Source organism: Equus caballus, chromosome 10 (assembly GCF_041296265.1).
Source record: "Equus caballus isolate H_3958 breed thoroughbred chromosome 10, TB-T2T, whole genome shotgun sequence".
Taxonomy (NCBI): domain Eukaryota; kingdom Metazoa; phylum Chordata; class Mammalia; order Perissodactyla; family Equidae; genus Equus; species Equus caballus.
Window position 1 is genome coordinate 9738320 of NC_091693.1, and position 16418 is coordinate 9754737.

The window sequence follows — 16418 nt, forward strand, 5'->3', positions numbered from 1 at the left end:
CCCAGAACTTCATCACGGCCGAGGAGCTGCGGAGAGAGCTGCCCCCCGACCAGGCCGAATACTGCATCGCCCGCATGGCGCCCTACCAGGGCCCCGACGCCGTGCCCGGTGCCCTCGACTACAAGTCCTTCTCCACAGCCCTGTACGGCGAGAGCGACCTGTGAGGCTGGCCCTGTGCTGCCTGCGCCCTCCTCGCAGCCTCCCGGAGGGGCTGGGCCTGGCCACTCCTCTGACTCTGTATCTATGCAAAGCGCCTGGCAGTCCTTCCTGGGGTGGGCGGGGCGGGGAGGCGCTGGGCCGGCTCTCTTCTCTCTCTGCGTCCTGGCCCTGGCCGGAGGCTGCTCTTCCTCCCCCTGGACGGGGCATGCGTGCGGGCCTCTGGGCAGCGCTTCTGGTCTGGTAAATATATATGATGTGCTTTGTCATTTTTTTTAACTACATGGAGGGGCCAGTGGATCCCCACAGCAAAACAGGCTCCCTCCTAGCCCTCGGAACGCCCTCCACACCCCGGCCCTCCCTTTGTCCCCGAGGTTCCTTCAAGGCTCCCAAATCCATCCAGGCCAAAGCCCGACGTGCCTTGTCCAGGAGCCGCCCGGGCCTGCGACGGGCCCAGCAGAGGGCGCCTCGGCTCCCGACAGGACAGGGGACCCCACTCCTGTCTCCCCGCCCCCCCCAGGTGACTGCCCCACTGAGGGGTGCTGCCCGGCACCCCTGCTCTGCAGCAGAGGAGTGGGGCTGGCAGATGGCCTTGCCCCCCGCCGGCCCCACCATGCTTTGTCCGGACCTACGCCTCTCAGATTTTCTAAGGACCAAAAAAAAAAAAAACCCACAAAAAAACAAAAAATCCACCCACACACAAAAAACTATAAAAAAAAAAATTTAAAAACTTTCAGAGAATTGCTATTTACTTTATTAACTTACGGATTTATTATATAAATATATATCCACCTAGCACCGTATCTCTGCCGCCTCTGCTCGTAATGACGTAGCGATCGCCCCCCCGCTCCCCCCACGCCCGCTGGTCTCTGTCGTTGTGTGGAGCGAGGGTCTCTGGGACCCTCCCCAGGGGAGGGTGGGCTGCTGGCCTGGCTGCCTGTTAGTTGATGGTTTTGCTCCCTCCCTGCCCTTTTTTGAGTTTATTCTGATTGATTATTTTTTTTTCTTGGTTTCTGGATAAACCACCCTTCTGGGGACAGGATAATAAAACATGTAATATTTTTAAGAAGGATTTCTACAGTGTTCTCTCTTCTTCTCTCCTGTCTCCGCTCTCCGCCTTCTAGGAGAGCGATGATAGGACACCTCTTCCCAGAGCAAGGCGGGGCTGGGGGCTGGGGGGGGGCACAGCCCCTGTTCCCCTGAGTGTGGAGGAGTGCGTGCTCCCGGGGACCGCTCTGGGCCAGGCACTGTTCTAAGCGAGTAATGCGCCCCAACTAGTATAGCCTGCACGAGGAAGGTGCCATGACTGCCCCGTACACAGGTGAGGAGTGCAGAGCCCAGAGAGGTGCAGACACAGCCCGGGGTCACCCAGCTGGCGAATGGTGGGCCAGGAATCGACCCCAGGCAGGCCGGCTCCTGAGGCCTAGAGGCTGCGCTCTGAACCGCTGCTTACGCCAGAGCATCAGCCCAGGCCAGACAGGCAGGGGAAGGGCCGCAGGCGGTGCCTCTGCTCAGACCCCCTCTCTGCGGAATAAATGCTGGTCCCGGCTGGTGGAGGGGAAAGGCGGGGCCCCAGCCGCTCTCCCGCCTCTGGCAGCAGGTGCTCCTGCACCGAGATCCTAGGAGAAGGTGGCCACCTCCATCCACTGGGGAGAGAGGACAGGGGGCTTGAGGCTGCGTCCCCCGGGGCCCTGCGCCGCCCTCCCCCTCGGCCCAGGCTCACCTGTCTGTGGGTCAGGCAGACGACGCCCTCGCCCCCATCCAGGTGCTGGCTGCAGTGGCCTGTACAGAGTGGGCAGGTGAGCGCCCCCCTCCCTGCCCCCTGCCCCCCACGCCAGGGGTGGCACTCACGGAAGATGCAGGTGAGCTGCGCCACACAGGCCACGAAGCGCTCGAAGTCCACACGTAGGCGGCTGTCCCGGTAGCGGCTGGTGAGGGCCTGGGTCAGCTGGTTGTTGAGGTGGAAGCCTGGGGGGAGGCCGCCTCTGAGCCCCTGACCCCCTCAGTGCCGCCCCCCCCACCCTCACTCCCCTGGGAAGACAGATGCTGGGGGCCTGTTTCCCCCTCTCAAATCCCAGCTGTGTGGCCACGGACAGCTCCCTTCACTCCTGGGCCTCAGTTTCCTCATCTGTCACGTGGGGCCTCTGAGAGCCCTGACCCCATAAGGCTGTGTGACGATGTTACGTGTGGAGCTTAGAACAGTGTCCAGCATGTCACAGCTACGTGTCCCTGTCGTCACTCCTTTAAACTGTGGAATCTCTGCTCATGGACACTGGAGGGTGTTCCCGTCAGCAGAATGTTGTGGGTGCCCCCGAGTCGATTTCTTTATACTCCCCCTCAGGCGATTTCTGAGGTTTAGAAATCCTCCATGATGAGGACTCGCCGGAGTCATTTTAAAGCTGCAGACACTGGTCCCCCTCCAGGCTCGGGAGTGCGGTGACGCTCCATCCCGCTCGAGTCCAGAGACAAGTGAGCCAAGGGCGCCTGCAGCGGCCTCTGCTGCCCCCATTCTGTGCATCCGTTCACTCAACAAATACCCACCTGGCAGGAGCCGTCACACGCCATGCCTTGTTCTGGGGGCTGCAGCCTCCCCCTGGCCGTGTGACCTCCCCCAGGTCACTCTCCCTCTGGCCTTCATCTGCCTTCAGGATTGGGGGGGGATGCCATGCCCAGGACCGTGGGCGACCCCCACCCATGGAGGGCAAAGGGCCCTCAGCTGCCGGCTCCCTCCGACCACCGTTGTGGCTCGTGTGTCCTGTGTTGCCTGCTGTGGGGTCCTGCCCAGGGTCCCCTGGAACTCGTGAAACCCCTCACCTAGTGTATTGGGCCCTGGTGACATGACCCGCACTGTCCTCAGCCACCTGGTGGCCCCGCAGGCCACACCATCTCCCACTGCCCTCCCCCACTTCTCCACCTGGCCTGTGGCCCTTATCTGGCCTCCTTTGTATTTGCTGTACCCTCTGCCCAGAGCACCTTGTCCTCTCGGCCGGGAGCATCCCACTCTTCAGACACTCTCCTCCAGGAAGTCCTCTCGATACCCCCCAGCATGCAGCTCCCTGTGCCGCCCCGTCCCGCCCTGACCCCTCTGCACTGTCACTGTCACTGCGGGCTTTGGCTGCCCCTGGACTGGAAGCCGCGGGAGGTCAGGGAAGGGTTTCTGGTCACCACTGAGTCCCCAGCCTCGGCGGGCACGGGAGCAAGTGTTGAGGCGATGCTTATGGAGCACAGGATGGGACCAATGGGAGCGGGTCATTTCTCTCGCCGTCCCCCGACCCCGAGCCTGCCCGTCTGTCCCTGGGCTCCTGGGAGGCGGCTTCCTGCTGGCCCTGGGCATTCCCTCCTCCATACGTGGCACTAATGTTCCCTTGCCAGTCGGCTCCAGCCCCATGCGCCCTGCCCCTGACTTGCCTCTCCCTCCTCCCTCTCATAGATGTGAAGAGCTGAGCTCCTCCGAGGCCTCATGGGGCTCCACTGTCTCCCCACCAGTGTCTCCTCTCTGACCACCTGCCCTCCCCAGCCTCTTCCTCCTCCAGCCACACTGCCCACCCCCCCCCCCCCATCACTGGGCCCCTTGTTCACTCTACAGCAGCCTCCTCGAAGCTATTCCAACACAGTGGCAAGATCCCATCTCAGGGCCTTTGCACTGGCTGTTCCCTCTGTCTGGACTGCTCTTGTCCCAGTCTCCCTAAGGCTCACTCCCCTTCCATCACATCTCTGCTCAAACATCACCTTCTCCCGGAGGCCTTCCCCAACAGCTTGTCCCAGACCGCACCCCACTCCTGCACGCCCTGATGCCCTGGCCTGCCTTCTTTCACCGTCACAGCACTTATGCCATCTGCCCCAGATGCTTCCCTTGTCTGCTGTCTGTCTGCGCCCCGAGACCGTGGGCCCCACCAGTGCACTGCAGCAGTTTCTCCTACCTAGAGCCACTCCGGGCACGGCCCAGGCTCAGTGACACTGAAGCGGCCGTACTGACCTCCCCTCTGTCCCCTTCCTCCGGCCTCTGTGCCTGTCCATCGGGACTCCGTTCCACTGCCTCATGTCTGCCCGTCTTCTGCTCTCTGGCTCCACCTCTCCCCTCCTCTGTTTTTTTCTTGCGCATCCCTGGACCTTTGACCTGCCCCCTTGGGGTCTCCCTCTGGGTCACAGTCCCCCCCTCCCATCTCCCTTGTCTCCCCCTTCCTTTGTGTGGCAGTCGAGCCCTGGGGTCAGGCGGGGGACCTGGCAGGCCCGCGTCTGATCCTGGCTGCCCCTCCAGCGCCCCCACGAGGCCAAGAGCGGGGGCTGATCCCGCACTTTTCTAACTTGCTTTGGAGCCCAGGAGAAGCCCAGCTCCGGCTCCCACACGGGTGGAGGGGCTGTTCCACCTCCCCCGAAGAACGCAGCCGCCAGCGGGAGCCCTCGGCACACTGTCATGGCAGCGCGCCCCCAGCACCAGGCCCTGCGGGCCCCATTCCACAGGCTCCTCCGAGCCGCCCCGGGCAGTGGCCACTTTACAGAGAGGGGACAGAGGCTCAGGGAGCCGGACGTGCGGCCAGGGCCAGCCGAGGGGTGAGTCAGCAGAGCTGGGATTCCAACCCAAGCTCCCAGGAATCCAGGACATTCCACCGCGAGGCCCTGGGGGCTGGGGCCTCAGACACCAGCTCCCAAGCCTCCCCCATCTTCCCTCTGCGTCCCCCAGGCCCAGCCCCTCATACCCTCTTCCACCCCCACACAGAGGGTTCTCCCCATTTGGCCTCTCAGGGTTACCCCGTCCCTGCCGAGAGCTGGCAATGAACCCAGGCGCGGGCTTTGTGGATGGCTGCAGCGGGGCGGGCAGTCAGGACCCCAAGAAGATGCAGCAGGCAGGGAGCAGATCCCGTCCTAGGCCCCCCAGGACCCTGTCCCTACCTGCCGCATTCAGTGCCAGCCTCAGCTCGTAGGAGTTCATGGTCCCGGAGGCGTCCTCATCGAACTTGTCGAATGTGGCCTGGGCACAGAGGGACAGGTCAGCCCCCTGCCTCAGGCCCCGGGCACCCCCAGGGCCAAAGGGGGACCTCGGAGGCCGACAGGCAGGTCCCACCCCAGCTCCCTCCTTCCCGGCTGGTGCCCTGGGCGAGCAGCCATCCCTTGGACCACAAGGGGCTTGGAGGAGAGGTGACGTGCCTGAGGTCACACAGACAGAAAGGGGTGGATGGGCAGGGGCGTCCTAGCCGGTTCCCTCCCAGCTGACATGGGATGGTCATTCCCCCGTCTCCCTAAGGCCAACCAGCCCTATAGCACCCGAGTCCCTGTTAGTAAAGAGGCTTCTCCCTCCAGGAGGAGGCGGCCCTGCCCAGCCCCCATCTTACCTGCCACTCCAGGAGGTGGCGCCAGAGCTGCTGGAAACGGTGCAGGCCTAGACTCCGGCCGTGCTGGGGAGGAGGCATGTGGCTAAGGCAGGGTCCCCAGAAGGGGAGCAGAGGCCCCCCAGGCCCCATCCTCCACACCCAGGCACCACCTCCACCACGTACCCCAAAACACTGCAGCAGCTGCTCACAGGTCCTGAGCCCCAGCTCTCTCGGGGTCCGCGCGTGGGCCCTGGCTACAGGAAAGAAAAGAAAAAGACGGAACGTCCTGCATGCCTGCCATCCGTGTAAATGCTAGAGATTATTGCCACCCCCATGTTAATAGAAACTGAGGCACAGAGAGCCAGGTGGCTGCCGGGGACGAACAGAGTCTGGATCTGACCCCAGGCAAGGGGGTTCTGAGTCTGTGCTCAAGGCGGCTTCAACCCCTGCCTGTCCCTGAGATCGTGGCCTTGGCCACGGGTCCTGCCACAGGACCCACACGTGGGGAGGCGCTGCCAGGCTGAGCCCATGGCTCCCATGGCCTGAGTCCCAGCAGCATAGTGGATTAACACGCACAGGGGTCCACTCTGGCCCCCAGCTCACCAGGCTCCAGGGCGATGCTTAGTAAGGTCTGGAGCTGAGGGGCGCTGAGTTCTTCCTCCTGGTCAGGGAGAGAACGGGTCATGAGGCCATTCACTCAGATAGCCACTCAACAAACAGCTTGGGGCTGGGTCCAAATGGCATGGTGGGTGAGCAGCGCTGGGGACACAGCAGAGAGTGAGGGAACCCCTTTCCCTCTGCTTGCCATTTCAGAGCTGACAGTCCAGACAGGGAGACCTGTCCCCAGAGCGGTCAGGGCTGCACTGGGGAGGCACTGGGCTGTGGGAGCTGACCAGCCTGGAGGAGGGGCAGGAGAGCTCCCAGAGAAGGCATTTTAGAAAGAGGAGGCTTAGCCAGGCAGAGGGTTTGAAGGGAGAGAAGGCGCCCAGGCAGAGGGACAGATTGAGCAAAGGCCCTGGGGCAGGGAAGAGCTGTGAGCATGAGAGAAGAAGGTCATGAGATTTAAGCTCAGAGAGAGAGGGAGACACTAGAGCAAAATGAGACACCCAGGATGAGGGAGAGGCTCGGGGGGGGGGGTCCCCCTTATCCCCCTCCCCGTTCCTCACCTCTCCTGCCAGCTCCTGAAACAGCTGCTCCAAGCCCACCTCCAGGGGAACGTAGGGGACCTGTGGGTGGGGGGAGTTTAGTTCTGGCCAAGAGCAGCCTCCACGTCGTGCCCCCTCCAGGGCAGCCCCTCACCGACAGGGCGCGCAGGTCGGCGCTGATGGCGTCATCGATCTCCCTGCAAATTACAGATGGCAGTGGGGGCGGCTCACCCCGGGGTCTCGGCGGAGGAATGGGGGAGGGGTGTCTAGGCGGGATCCCGGGGGCCCTGGGCGGATGCACTCGGGGCACGGGGGCCGGGGCGCCCGGGACGCGGGTCTGGGGGTCCCCGGGGCGGACGGGGTGCCCGCTCACCGCGCGGTGTGGCGGCGCTCGGAGAAGACGCGCAGCGTGAAGTCGGCCTCGTCGCCGGCGCGGGCGGCGCTGGGCACCACCAGGTAGTGGCCGGGGCGCAGGCGGCAGCGGCGGCTCACGTCGCGGCGGGTGCAGAAGGGCGAGCGGTCGGCGCGCAGCAGGCTCGGCAGGAGCGCGCGGCTGCGCGGGGAGTCCCAGAGGCCCAGCAGCTGGGGGCGGGGGCGGCGTGACCGCGACGCCCCAGCTCACGCCCCAGCTCACCCCCCACCCACCCACCCACCCACCGCGCCCGGTCCACACCCGCGGGTTCCCCCGTCACCCGCCCTGCCCCCCCCCACGCAGGTTGTCCGAGCCCCTGGGGCTGATTCAGGCACGGATGGACTCTGGGATCTGGGGTCCCATCAGAGACCCACCTCCTCCGGGATCTGTGAGAAGGAAGAAAAAGGGGAGACAGGGCCAGAGGCGGCGGCCGCTCCCCAGAGTCCCCTCCTGCCCCCTCCACAGCCTCCACCTCCCAGTGCCCTCTCTTTCTCTGTTTCCCATTGCACCCCTCCTTGAGCCGCTGCCCCCGCATCCAGATTCCAGCTCCTCCTGGACCCCTCCCTCCCGGCTGTGCCCTCAAGGACCTTCTCTGCTCCTTGGTCCCCTCCCTGACCCTCAGCCCTCAGCCCTTGCTCTGACCCCTTTCTGACCCCTCATCCCCTTGCCTTCCTGGCCCCCGCCTCCCTCCGCGCCCTCCCTAGCCGCTCAGTCTCTCCCAACACTCCTTCTGATTCCCTCAGCTCTCTCTCGGTCCCTGACCCTCGGCCGCATCCTCTACCCCGCAGCCTCCCCGCCGCCTCCGGTCCCCCACGGTCTCCGGCCGCTCGCTGCCTCCCTGCTCCCCGCGCCTCTGCCCAGCGCGGGGTCCCACCTGGAACACGTGGAACCCCACGGTGAGGTAGGTGAGGCCCTGGGCCCTCAGGCGCCGTCGGTTCCTCTGGATGAGTGACAGGAGGACAGTGCACTTGGGGGTGCGGCCCCCCTGCGCAGGGCCCCGCGCCCCTGCTGCCCCCCAGCCCCCCCAGGGCCCCTCCTCGTCCTCGTCCTCGTCATCGGGCTCCAGCAGCGTCAGCCGGAACTGGGGGTTGGTCCAGAAGGTTTCTAACAGAGGAGAAAGCAATGGGGTTACGGCCTGCCACAGCCCGCCCCCGCCCCCACCCCACCTCGCGGCTTGCCCCTCAGGGACCCTCGGGGCCTCACCGGCACCAGGCTGGCTCCCGCCGGAGTTGAAGCCGCGCACCCAGCGGCCTTGGAAGGTGTGGATGTGCCAGCCGCCTCCCGCCGGGCTGGGGCCCAGCACCTCGGGGCTCAGCGAGCAGATCTGGACGGTGTCGAAGTGGTGAAGGAAGTCCTGCAGCTCCATCCTGCGCGGCGAGAGGCCAGTGGTCAGAGCCCCGCCCGCCCCCGGGGCCGGCCTCCCAAACGTGTTAAGACCCCAGCGTGACCCCCGAGTCACGGAACCCCCCAAATGCCTTAAATAGTGCCACGTACTCTGCAGTCCCCGCGGTAATACCCTGTCTCCAGAAAGGACCCCCAATCACTGAGCCCCAGCTCCGCCAGATTTCTTCAAGTCCCCAGAAACCACCGCGAACTGTGAGATGCACAAACTGCCCCCGAATGTCGTCAAATTGCGTTCAACCCCCAAAATCAAGACCCTCAGACTCTCGACTACCAACAAGTATCCTACCGCCCCTTAATATTGCCAAATCGCAAGAAACGCCCCGGATGTCACCAAGTCCCCCTCAATTGCCCTAAATGTCACCCCTCCCCCTTCAACCCCCAAGGTTATGAATTCCCCTAACATTACTGCCAGTTCTTCCTGACTCCCCAGTAGAACCCGACCCCCAAATTACCACTGACAGGGTCAGTGCCCATCCCCAGGGACTTCCGCCGTGTCCCTGCACGCAGGCCGCCCCCTCCCTGAGCCCCACGGCCTGGCGCCCCTTCCCTTCCCCCGGAGGCCGGGCTGGGCGCCCCCAACTCACCAGAACTCGCCGTCCTCTTTCTTCACCAGCAGGGCCTCTCGCCACTCGGCGGGGAGCGCGTCCCAGCGGGGGCAACTGGGGAGACTGGGGAGTGAGCGGTGGGTGGGTGGCGCTAAGCCCGCCCCCGCCCCCGCCCCCCAGATGCGTCCCACCTGTCGCTCCAGGCCCCGGTCCACTCCACGCGGCCCCATGGGTTCCGCAGCCGCAACAGCCGCACCTTGGTGAAGCCCAGGGACACCTGAGGGCGGCATCGGCAGTGGGGGTGACGCTGGGATACCCCCTGCCAGCCCCCCCAAGGGGATACCCACCTTGTGCGTGCCCGTGACGGAATACGCATGTCCCTTCACCAGCCCGTCTTCTGTGCGGTACTCGCCCCGATCACTCTGGGCGGAGGACAGGGGACGGTGAGGCCACGGTGGGGGACGGGAGGATGGCCGCTCCTCTCTGCCCCACCCCCCGACCTCCTGCCACCAAAGCAGGAGTCAACCAGAGCCCCCAGTTGAATGGCGCGGGGCTTGGAGAGGGTGAGGGCGTTGGTGAGGGAAGATGGGAGATGACGGAGAGAGAGGCAGAGGAGAGGAGTCAGCAATAGATGGAAGGAGGAGGAGAGACAAAGAGACAGAGAGATACAGAGCAGACAGAGAGAGATGGAGAGGGCAGAGAGACACAAAAGACAAGGAGAATCAGTTACACAGTGGAGGATTAAGTAAACGAATGAGTGAATGAGTTAGACTGACTCAGTGAATGAATGAGTATGTGACTGGGTAACAGACGAACATATGACCCAAGCTGAGCCCATGAAAATCAACCCTGGGACTTTTGCTGAAATTCTCAGAAAGAGGCCCTCGTTTTTTGTTTTGTTTTTTTTTTTTTTTAACCGCTGGGGTGGTGGGAGGTACCTACAGCTGTGAGGGCCCCTTTTGTGCCCATGAGGGGAAAACCTGCCTGAAAGTGAAGCTAAGTCAGAACGAAGAATAGAAAAATGCATTTGCAACATCCACTAAGCGCCTGGATCCAGCTATGCCTGAAGATTGGTTAGTTCTGAGAGTAAATAAATGTCCTTTTGACTTGCTCGTGTTTGATTTGTGAGAGAGAATAAGGCAACAGTGAAAGCAGAGAGGAGGACACGTGACCCCTGCCCCCTTCCAGCTGTGACTGTGCTCTGGTCTGGGTGGGGGGTCCCCATGGGAGGCTGACTCTCTCACCAGGGCAGTGGCGCCCACGAGGGACTCCTTGGCCAGGGCATGGCGCAGGGCCGAGAAGAGGCCCGGGGTGCCTTGCCTCAGGTAGAGCACCTCGCCCACGCCGCCCGTGAAGTCCACGAAAGCCTCGTTCATGTGGCCGCCTCGCATCACCTCGTAGGAGCCGTGGAGCCTGTGGGAGCGGGTTGGGGTGGGGGTGTCTGAGGCCCGTGCGAGCATCTCGGGCAAGCCCAGGGATCTGGGGGGCCTCTGTCGCAGGGTGTGGGGTCCCAGGGCTATCCCTGAAGTTTGCAAACTCTCGAGGTAGAAACTGTGGCATATTCTAGAAGCCCTTGGAAATCGGGCCTCTGGTCCCTGGTGGCCTGTGTGATTCAGAGGTCACAGGAGAGCTCTGTCAGAATGCTGGGCGTCCTGGAGACTGTGTCTGAAACCTCGACTCTCCGGAGGGGTGATGTCTGCTTCAGGGGTACCCTGAGGGCTCGTCTGAGATTTCAGAGGCACAAGATGGGGAAAAGCAAAGATTCGAGGGTCTGGGGACCACAGCCAATATTTTGGAGATCCTTTGGGTTTCTCGATGGATCAGGAGAGACTGTCTGAGATGACAGGCCCCCGAGGGGATAAATGTTAGATTTGGTGCCTCAGGGCCTGAAAAATGAGATTTCAGGCTCCTTAAGAATTGGGGGTGTCTGGTGGGTCCCCAGGAATATTTCCGTGAGATGGCGATGGAGGGAGGTGTTTATTATTCAGAGGTGCTCAGGGGAGGGTGTGACATCAGAGTCCTGGGACTTGGTTTGGGGTCTTTGGTGGGGTGTCCAGAGGATCCGGGGGTCCTTGGGGGCTCGGGGCTGCCGCGGGGGTGCTGGAAGCCTTACTTGGCGTACGCCTTCTCCAGGAGCGGGGCCCAGAACTCATTCCGCTGAGCCGAGCGCACGAACATCAGCTTGCCCTCACGCACAGGCAGCCTGTCGTCCACCACGACGTCCACCCAGCGGCCAAACTGCCAGAGCTGGCGGGACAAGGGGCGGGGCCCAGGCGCGACCTCAGCCTCTGACCCCTGCCCCAGCTGTTCCAGCCCAAGAATTACAACTCCAAGGGGACAGCGTCAACTATTAAATCCATGTCACCATGGGGGAAACTGAGGCATGGACAGAAGAATCAAGCTTTACCTGGAAGTGGAAGACACCTGCGTAGCCATCTTGGAAACCCTGTCCAGGGGGGACCACCCTGCATAGGAGCCGGGGGTACAGAGTGAGGGAGGCCGCGGCCGCAAGAAACCAGCAGTTACCTGGGAAGAAAGGCCAGGATTGGGTGATGGGGAAAGAGGGACACGGAGGGGAGGCCCGGGGGCGGAGCTGTCAGGGTCTCAGGGGCAGCTTGTGGGATCTGGGGGCTCAGGATGGTGCGGGGGTCCTACCCAGGCTCCCCTGACACACGTCTGTCCGGCTCATGTCCTCACAGATGAACTGCGGCTCAGCGCAAAACTCCTGTGGGTGACGGGATGCCAGGCCTCAGCCGGGAGAGGGAGGGAGGGAGGGAGCTCCGGGGAGGTCCTCTCCTGCCCTCGCTGCTCAGTAATGAGCACAGAGAGGCTTGTAAAGCCTGTGGGCGGGCGGCTGCCTTCCCTGACCCAACAGAGGGGAGGGGGGGCTGGTCTGCTCTGAGCCTGCCCGGCCACCCCTCCTCCCTCAGACCCAGGAGTCCAGCCCCCAGCCCTCCTCCCTCAGACCCAGGAGTCCAGCCCCAGCCCCTCCTCCCTCAGACCCAGGAGCCCAGCCCCCAGCCCCTCCTCCCTCAGACCCAGGAGCCCAGCCCCCAGCCCCTCCTCCCTCAGACCCAGGAGCCCAGCCCCTCCTCCCTCAGACCCAGGAGTCCAGCCCCCAGCCCTCCTCCCTCAGACCCAGGAGTCCAGCCCCAGCCCCTCCTCCCTCAGACCCAGGAGCCCAGCCCCCAGCCCTCCTCCCTCAGACCCAGGAGTCCAGCCCCAGCCCCTCCTCCCTCAGACCCAGGAGCCCAGCCCGCAACCCCTCCTCCCTCAGACTCAGGAGTCCAGGCCCCAGCCCCTCCTCCCTCAGACCCAGGAGCCCAGCTCCCAGCCCCTCCTCCCTCAGACCCAGGAGCCCAGCCCGCAGCCCTCCTCCCTCAGACTCAGGAGTCCAGGCCCCAGCCCCTCCTCCCTCAGACCCAGGAGCCCAGCTCCCAGCCCCTCCTCCCTCAGACCCAGGAGCCCAGCCCCCCAGCCCCTCCTCCCTCAGACCCAGGAGCCCAGCCCCCCAGCCCCTCCTCCCTCAGACCCAGGGGTCCGGGCCCCCAGCCCTCCTCCCTCAGACCCAGGAGCCCAGCCCCTAGCCCCTCCTCCCTCAGACTCAGGAGTCCAGGCCCCAGCCCCTCCTCCCTCAGACCCAGGAGTCCAGGCCCCCAGCCCCTCCTCCCTCAGACCCAGGAGCCCAGCCCCCCAGCCCCTCCTCCCTCAGACCCAGGAGCCCAGCCCCCCAGCCCCTCCTCCCTCAGACCCAGGAGCCCAGCCCCCCAGCCCCTCCTCCCTCAGACCCAGGGGTCCGGGCCCCCAGCCCCTCCTCCCTCAGACCCAGGAGCCCAGCCCCCCAGCCCCTCCTCCCTCAGACCCAGGAGCCCAGCCCCCCAGCCCCTCCTCCCTCAGACCCAGGGGTCCGGGCCCCCAGCCCCTCCTCCCTCAGACCCAGGAGTCCAGGCCCCCAGCCCCTCCTCCCTCAGACCCAGGGGTCCGGGCCCCCAGCCCCTCCTCCCTCAGACCCAGGGGTCCAGGCCCCCAGCCCCTCCTCCCTCAGACCCAGGGGTCCGGGCCCCCAGCCCCTCCTCCCTCAGACCCAGGAGTCCAGGCCCCCAGCCCCTCCTCCCTCAAACCCAGGAGTCCAGGCCCCAGCCCCTCCTCCCTCAGACCCAGGAGTCCAGGCCCCCAGCCCCTCCGCCCTCAGACCCAGGAGTCCAGGCCCCCAGCCCCTCCGCCCTCAGACCCAGGCCCCAAGCCCCAGCCCCACTTTACATGGGGCCGCATCCATTCCACCCCTTTGGTCTTCTCAGAGTCCGGCCCCAGCTGGTCATAGCCAAGGGTATCTGGGCCAGCAGGGAAGTAGGGATCTCGGAACAGAACCCCCTCCTCCAGGCAGGCTGCTCGGATTTTCTCATAGCTCTGGCCCCGAAAAGGCTTTGGGCCCCTGGTTCCAGGCCCTGCCTCCTCGTCCACCAGCTGGATGGTGACCCTCCTGCTGTCACACGCCATCCCAACACTCTGGGCTCACAGGCTGGTCCCAAGCCCTTTAACCTCTTGAGTCACGGGGGGCGGGGCTTCTCCTCCATCTGACCCCCATGGGGGGTCTTTCCGCGTGAGAAGCCTCCCTCGTTAATACTAATTGATGGTTTGGTGTGGGGAGCAGGGACGCCTCTTCAGCGGTTCCCTCCCCAGGGCGTGGGGCCTTCAGTTGTGGCCACCGTAGCAGCTTAATGGGCTTGGCTGGCAGCAGGAGGGAAGGCGGGCAGAGCCGAGGGAGGACTGGTTGCCGCTGTGGGAGTGCCTAGAAGGAGGTCAGCGTGGGGGTGCCTTTCTACCAGCTTGTCCCTGCGTGTCTCCCTCTGTGGGGCCAAGGAGAGCAGGGATGGGGGGCGTGTTTCCCGCTGCGTCTGTATCTCTCATTGTCTCTCCATCTGCCGGCGTCTCTCATTGCTGCCATCGATCTCTCTTCTCCATCTTGGCCTCGCTGTCTCTCCGTGTCTCTCTCTTGTCTCTGTTTGTCTTTCTCTGTTTTTCTTTCTTTGTCTCTCTCTCTCTCAGTGACTCCCTCTGTCTCCATCCCTCTCTCTTTGTCTCTCTTTCTGTGTCTCTGTTTCTCTCTCTAGCTGCCTGTCTTGTGCATGTCTCACTGTCTGTCCCTCTCCATTCTTCTCTCTGTCCTTGTAAGTCCTCAGTCGCCCACAGGGAGCCGTCAGGACCCCCGTCTCCCTCCTCCCGACCGGGCAGACCTCAGCCTGGTCGCCCCAGGCAGGGCTGGTAGTGGAGAGGCCACTCTGCACCTACCTGCCCTAAGCTGGGAGCTGGGCCCCCCGGGGACGATGACTCCCCGCCCTGCCCACACGTGGCTCAGGGTTCGGGGAGCAATGTTTCCCAAAAAGGATGCTGGAGCCGTTTGAAGAAATGGGAGAAATAGGTTCCAAGAGGCCAGAAACTCACCAATTTTTGTCCCAGTGGAGCTTCCACCCTCAGCAGGGCATTGGGGGGTGGGGGGGAAGGGTGTCTCCTGTGCTGGCAGAGCCTTGTCACTCTGTGGCACCCAGATGTCCCTCAGCCCTCTAACATCCTTCCCTCCAAATAGACCAACAGATACTGTCTGAGCCTCTGGCTGTGTGGCCACCAAAAGGGGGTTATAAGACAGGTTTTCTTCCTGTAGAATTGCTGAGACTCTGCCACCCCACCCCCCACGTGAGGCCGGTGACAGTGATTATGAACACGTGCCAGGGTTAGGAGCCAGAGGGTTCGAATCCCAGCTCTGCCACTTAGAACTGTGTGTCTTGGGCAAGTCACTTAACCTCTCTGTGCCTGTTTCTTCATCTCTATACTGGGGGTGATAACAGGACCTCCCTCGGAGGCTTGTTGTGAGAAGTTGATGAGCTAACAAGTGGGCAGGTTCAAGCAGTGCCTGACATAGCAGGTGCTCAGTGGACGATAGATATTATGATCACGTTTTGAGGTCCCATCCGTGGTCACCTGTCACCTCTGGCTCTGGCCGCTGTTTCTGCCACTTCCATGGTCACCTCTGCCATCCACAAGGTCACACCTCTCCCCTATATTTGCCCCAGAGTACCAGCAACAGTAGGAGGAAGATTTTAACAAAACCTGACTGACATCTTGCAGTGGCCAGGAACCAAGGACCCGTGAACACTGCCTGGCAGATCATAAGCCGTTAGTCGCCTCCTCCCTCTGCGGGCCCCTCCTGGCTGCTGCTCCTCCAGCTCCCTGCAGGGCCCTGGTCAGATCCCACACACAAGTGTCCCCTTGATTATCACTCTCCACATCACCCCTTGCATCCAGGGTCCCAAATATGCTTTCTCCGGCCAAGGTAAAAAAAACGCATTGATACCATTGTAGTGGATGTCTGCTACTTTGCAAGCCTAGCTCTTTTGCTGGAATCAGCACCTCCATGATGTTTTGGGGACCCACTGGTCCTTTAATCTCAAGCCACGTGGCTCTGGTAGGGCTGGCCCCGCCCCCAAGCCCCAGGGGAGGGCATTGGGCCCAGACCAGCCCATCGGAGCAGCGCAGCCCTGGCCACGCCCCTCGCCCAGGCCCGGGGACTCAGGGTGAGCGTCTCTTTTCCTGGGGCCACTAAGCTGGCGGGATGTAAGCGCCGGGTGGCCGGGCTCCACCTTTGCCACGTCCTTGTATCGGGGGACCCTGCCTGAGCGAAGCAGGGCCAGGCGATGGGAGAGACAAGATTCCCACGAGCCCAGAGGCCCTCGAGCCGGGTGTGCTTGAAACCGGATGTTTACGGCAAAGGAGTCAAGCATCTCTGCTTCTCTCTTTTCCCCAGTTTTTATTTTTGTTTTACTTTTTGTCACTAGCAGCCAAAAGAAACCTTCCTAGTGCAGTTGGCATGATTTCTGCCGCGATGCACCAGCTCGAGTGTCCAGGACATCAGTCCCCTTTGGAGGAAGGGATCGACACAGCCGTGGAGTAATGGAGCTGGTGCCAGTCTACTCCGATCCCACCCTGGCCTCCTTACCTGCCGGCGAGGAGCGCAGTTCCTGCTTCCCCGCGTTGAGGCTGCGTTTGAGCCATTAAAAAAAAAAGATTCCGGGGGCCAGCCCAGTGGCCTAGTGGTAAAGTTCCATGAACTGTGCTTTGGCGGCCCTGCTGGGTTGTGGTGCAGACCAGCACCACCCGTTGGCGGCCATGCTGTGGCCGCGACCCAGATACAAAATAGAGAAAGATTGGCAGATGCTAACAGATGTTAGCTCAGGGCCAATCTTCCTCATAAAAAAAAAAAAAGATTCTGCATAAAGCACTGTCATGAAAATGAAAAGACCCGCCAAGAAGAGAGAGCAGATATTCTTACACATATAATGGCAAATGCTTACTGTTTACCCAGCGCTTCCTGTGACTGTGCACCAGACACGGTTCTACACGCTTCACAGATATGATCTCCTTTAATCCTCACGCGCACCTTGAAAGGTGTCTC

General features: G+C 62.9%; 2 protein-coding genes and 1 long non-coding RNA gene across 7 annotated transcripts in view; 2 read left to right on the forward strand and 1 right to left on the reverse strand.

The window, feature by feature from the left end:
• The window catches only part of ACTN4 (actinin alpha 4), a 70546-nt gene extending 69318 nt beyond the window's left edge, over positions 1-1228 (forward strand). For all 5 annotated transcript variants that reach the window (XM_023649666.2, XM_023649667.2, XM_023649669.2 and 2 more), the window contains one exon: positions 6-1228. In XM_023649666.2, coding sequence (XP_023505434.1) covers positions 6-164 — 159 coding nt within the window. In that variant the 3' untranslated portion in view covers positions 165-1228. The remainder of the gene's footprint in view (positions 1-5) is intronic.
• Positions 942-13526, reverse strand: CAPN12 (calpain 12). Its single transcript, XM_023649672.2, has 21 exons — positions 13232-13526; positions 11627-11696; positions 11379-11497; positions 11085-11218; positions 10216-10384; positions 9319-9393; positions 9163-9248; positions 9011-9085; positions 8226-8389; positions 7897-8126; positions 7397-7408; positions 6984-7192; positions 6765-6807; positions 6632-6691; positions 6069-6126; positions 5649-5719; positions 5487-5549; positions 5047-5125; positions 2008-2124; positions 1880-1938; positions 942-1802 (listed from the first exon to the last, which is right to left on the reverse strand). Exons 1-21 carry the CDS (start codon positions 13466-13468, stop codon positions 1776-1778), a joined length of 2157 nt encoding a protein of 718 aa, XP_023505440.1. The 5' UTR covers positions 13469-13526; the 3' UTR covers positions 942-1775.
• LOC138915700 (uncharacterized) lies at positions 4451-10080 on the forward strand. Its single transcript, XR_011421819.1, has 3 exons — positions 4451-4707; positions 7811-7923; positions 8208-10080. It is a non-coding gene; the product is annotated as an uncharacterized lncRNA (long non-coding RNA).
• Positions 13527-16418: the final 2892 nt, after the last annotated feature.

Coding starts and splice junctions, on each gene's coding strand:
- CAPN12 (XM_023649672.2), bottom strand. CDS start 13,468: ATGGCGTGTGACAGCAGGAGGGTCACCATCCAGCTGGTGGACGAGGAG. Junction 9,086..9,162: donor ACCGGGGCCTGGAGCGACAG/GTGGGACGCATC, acceptor CAGTCTCCCCAG/TTGCCCCCGCTGGGACGCGC. Junction 8,127..8,225: donor CGGGAGCCAGCCTGGTGCCG/GTGAGGCCCCGA, acceptor CTCCTCTGTTAG/AAACCTTCTGGACCAACCCC.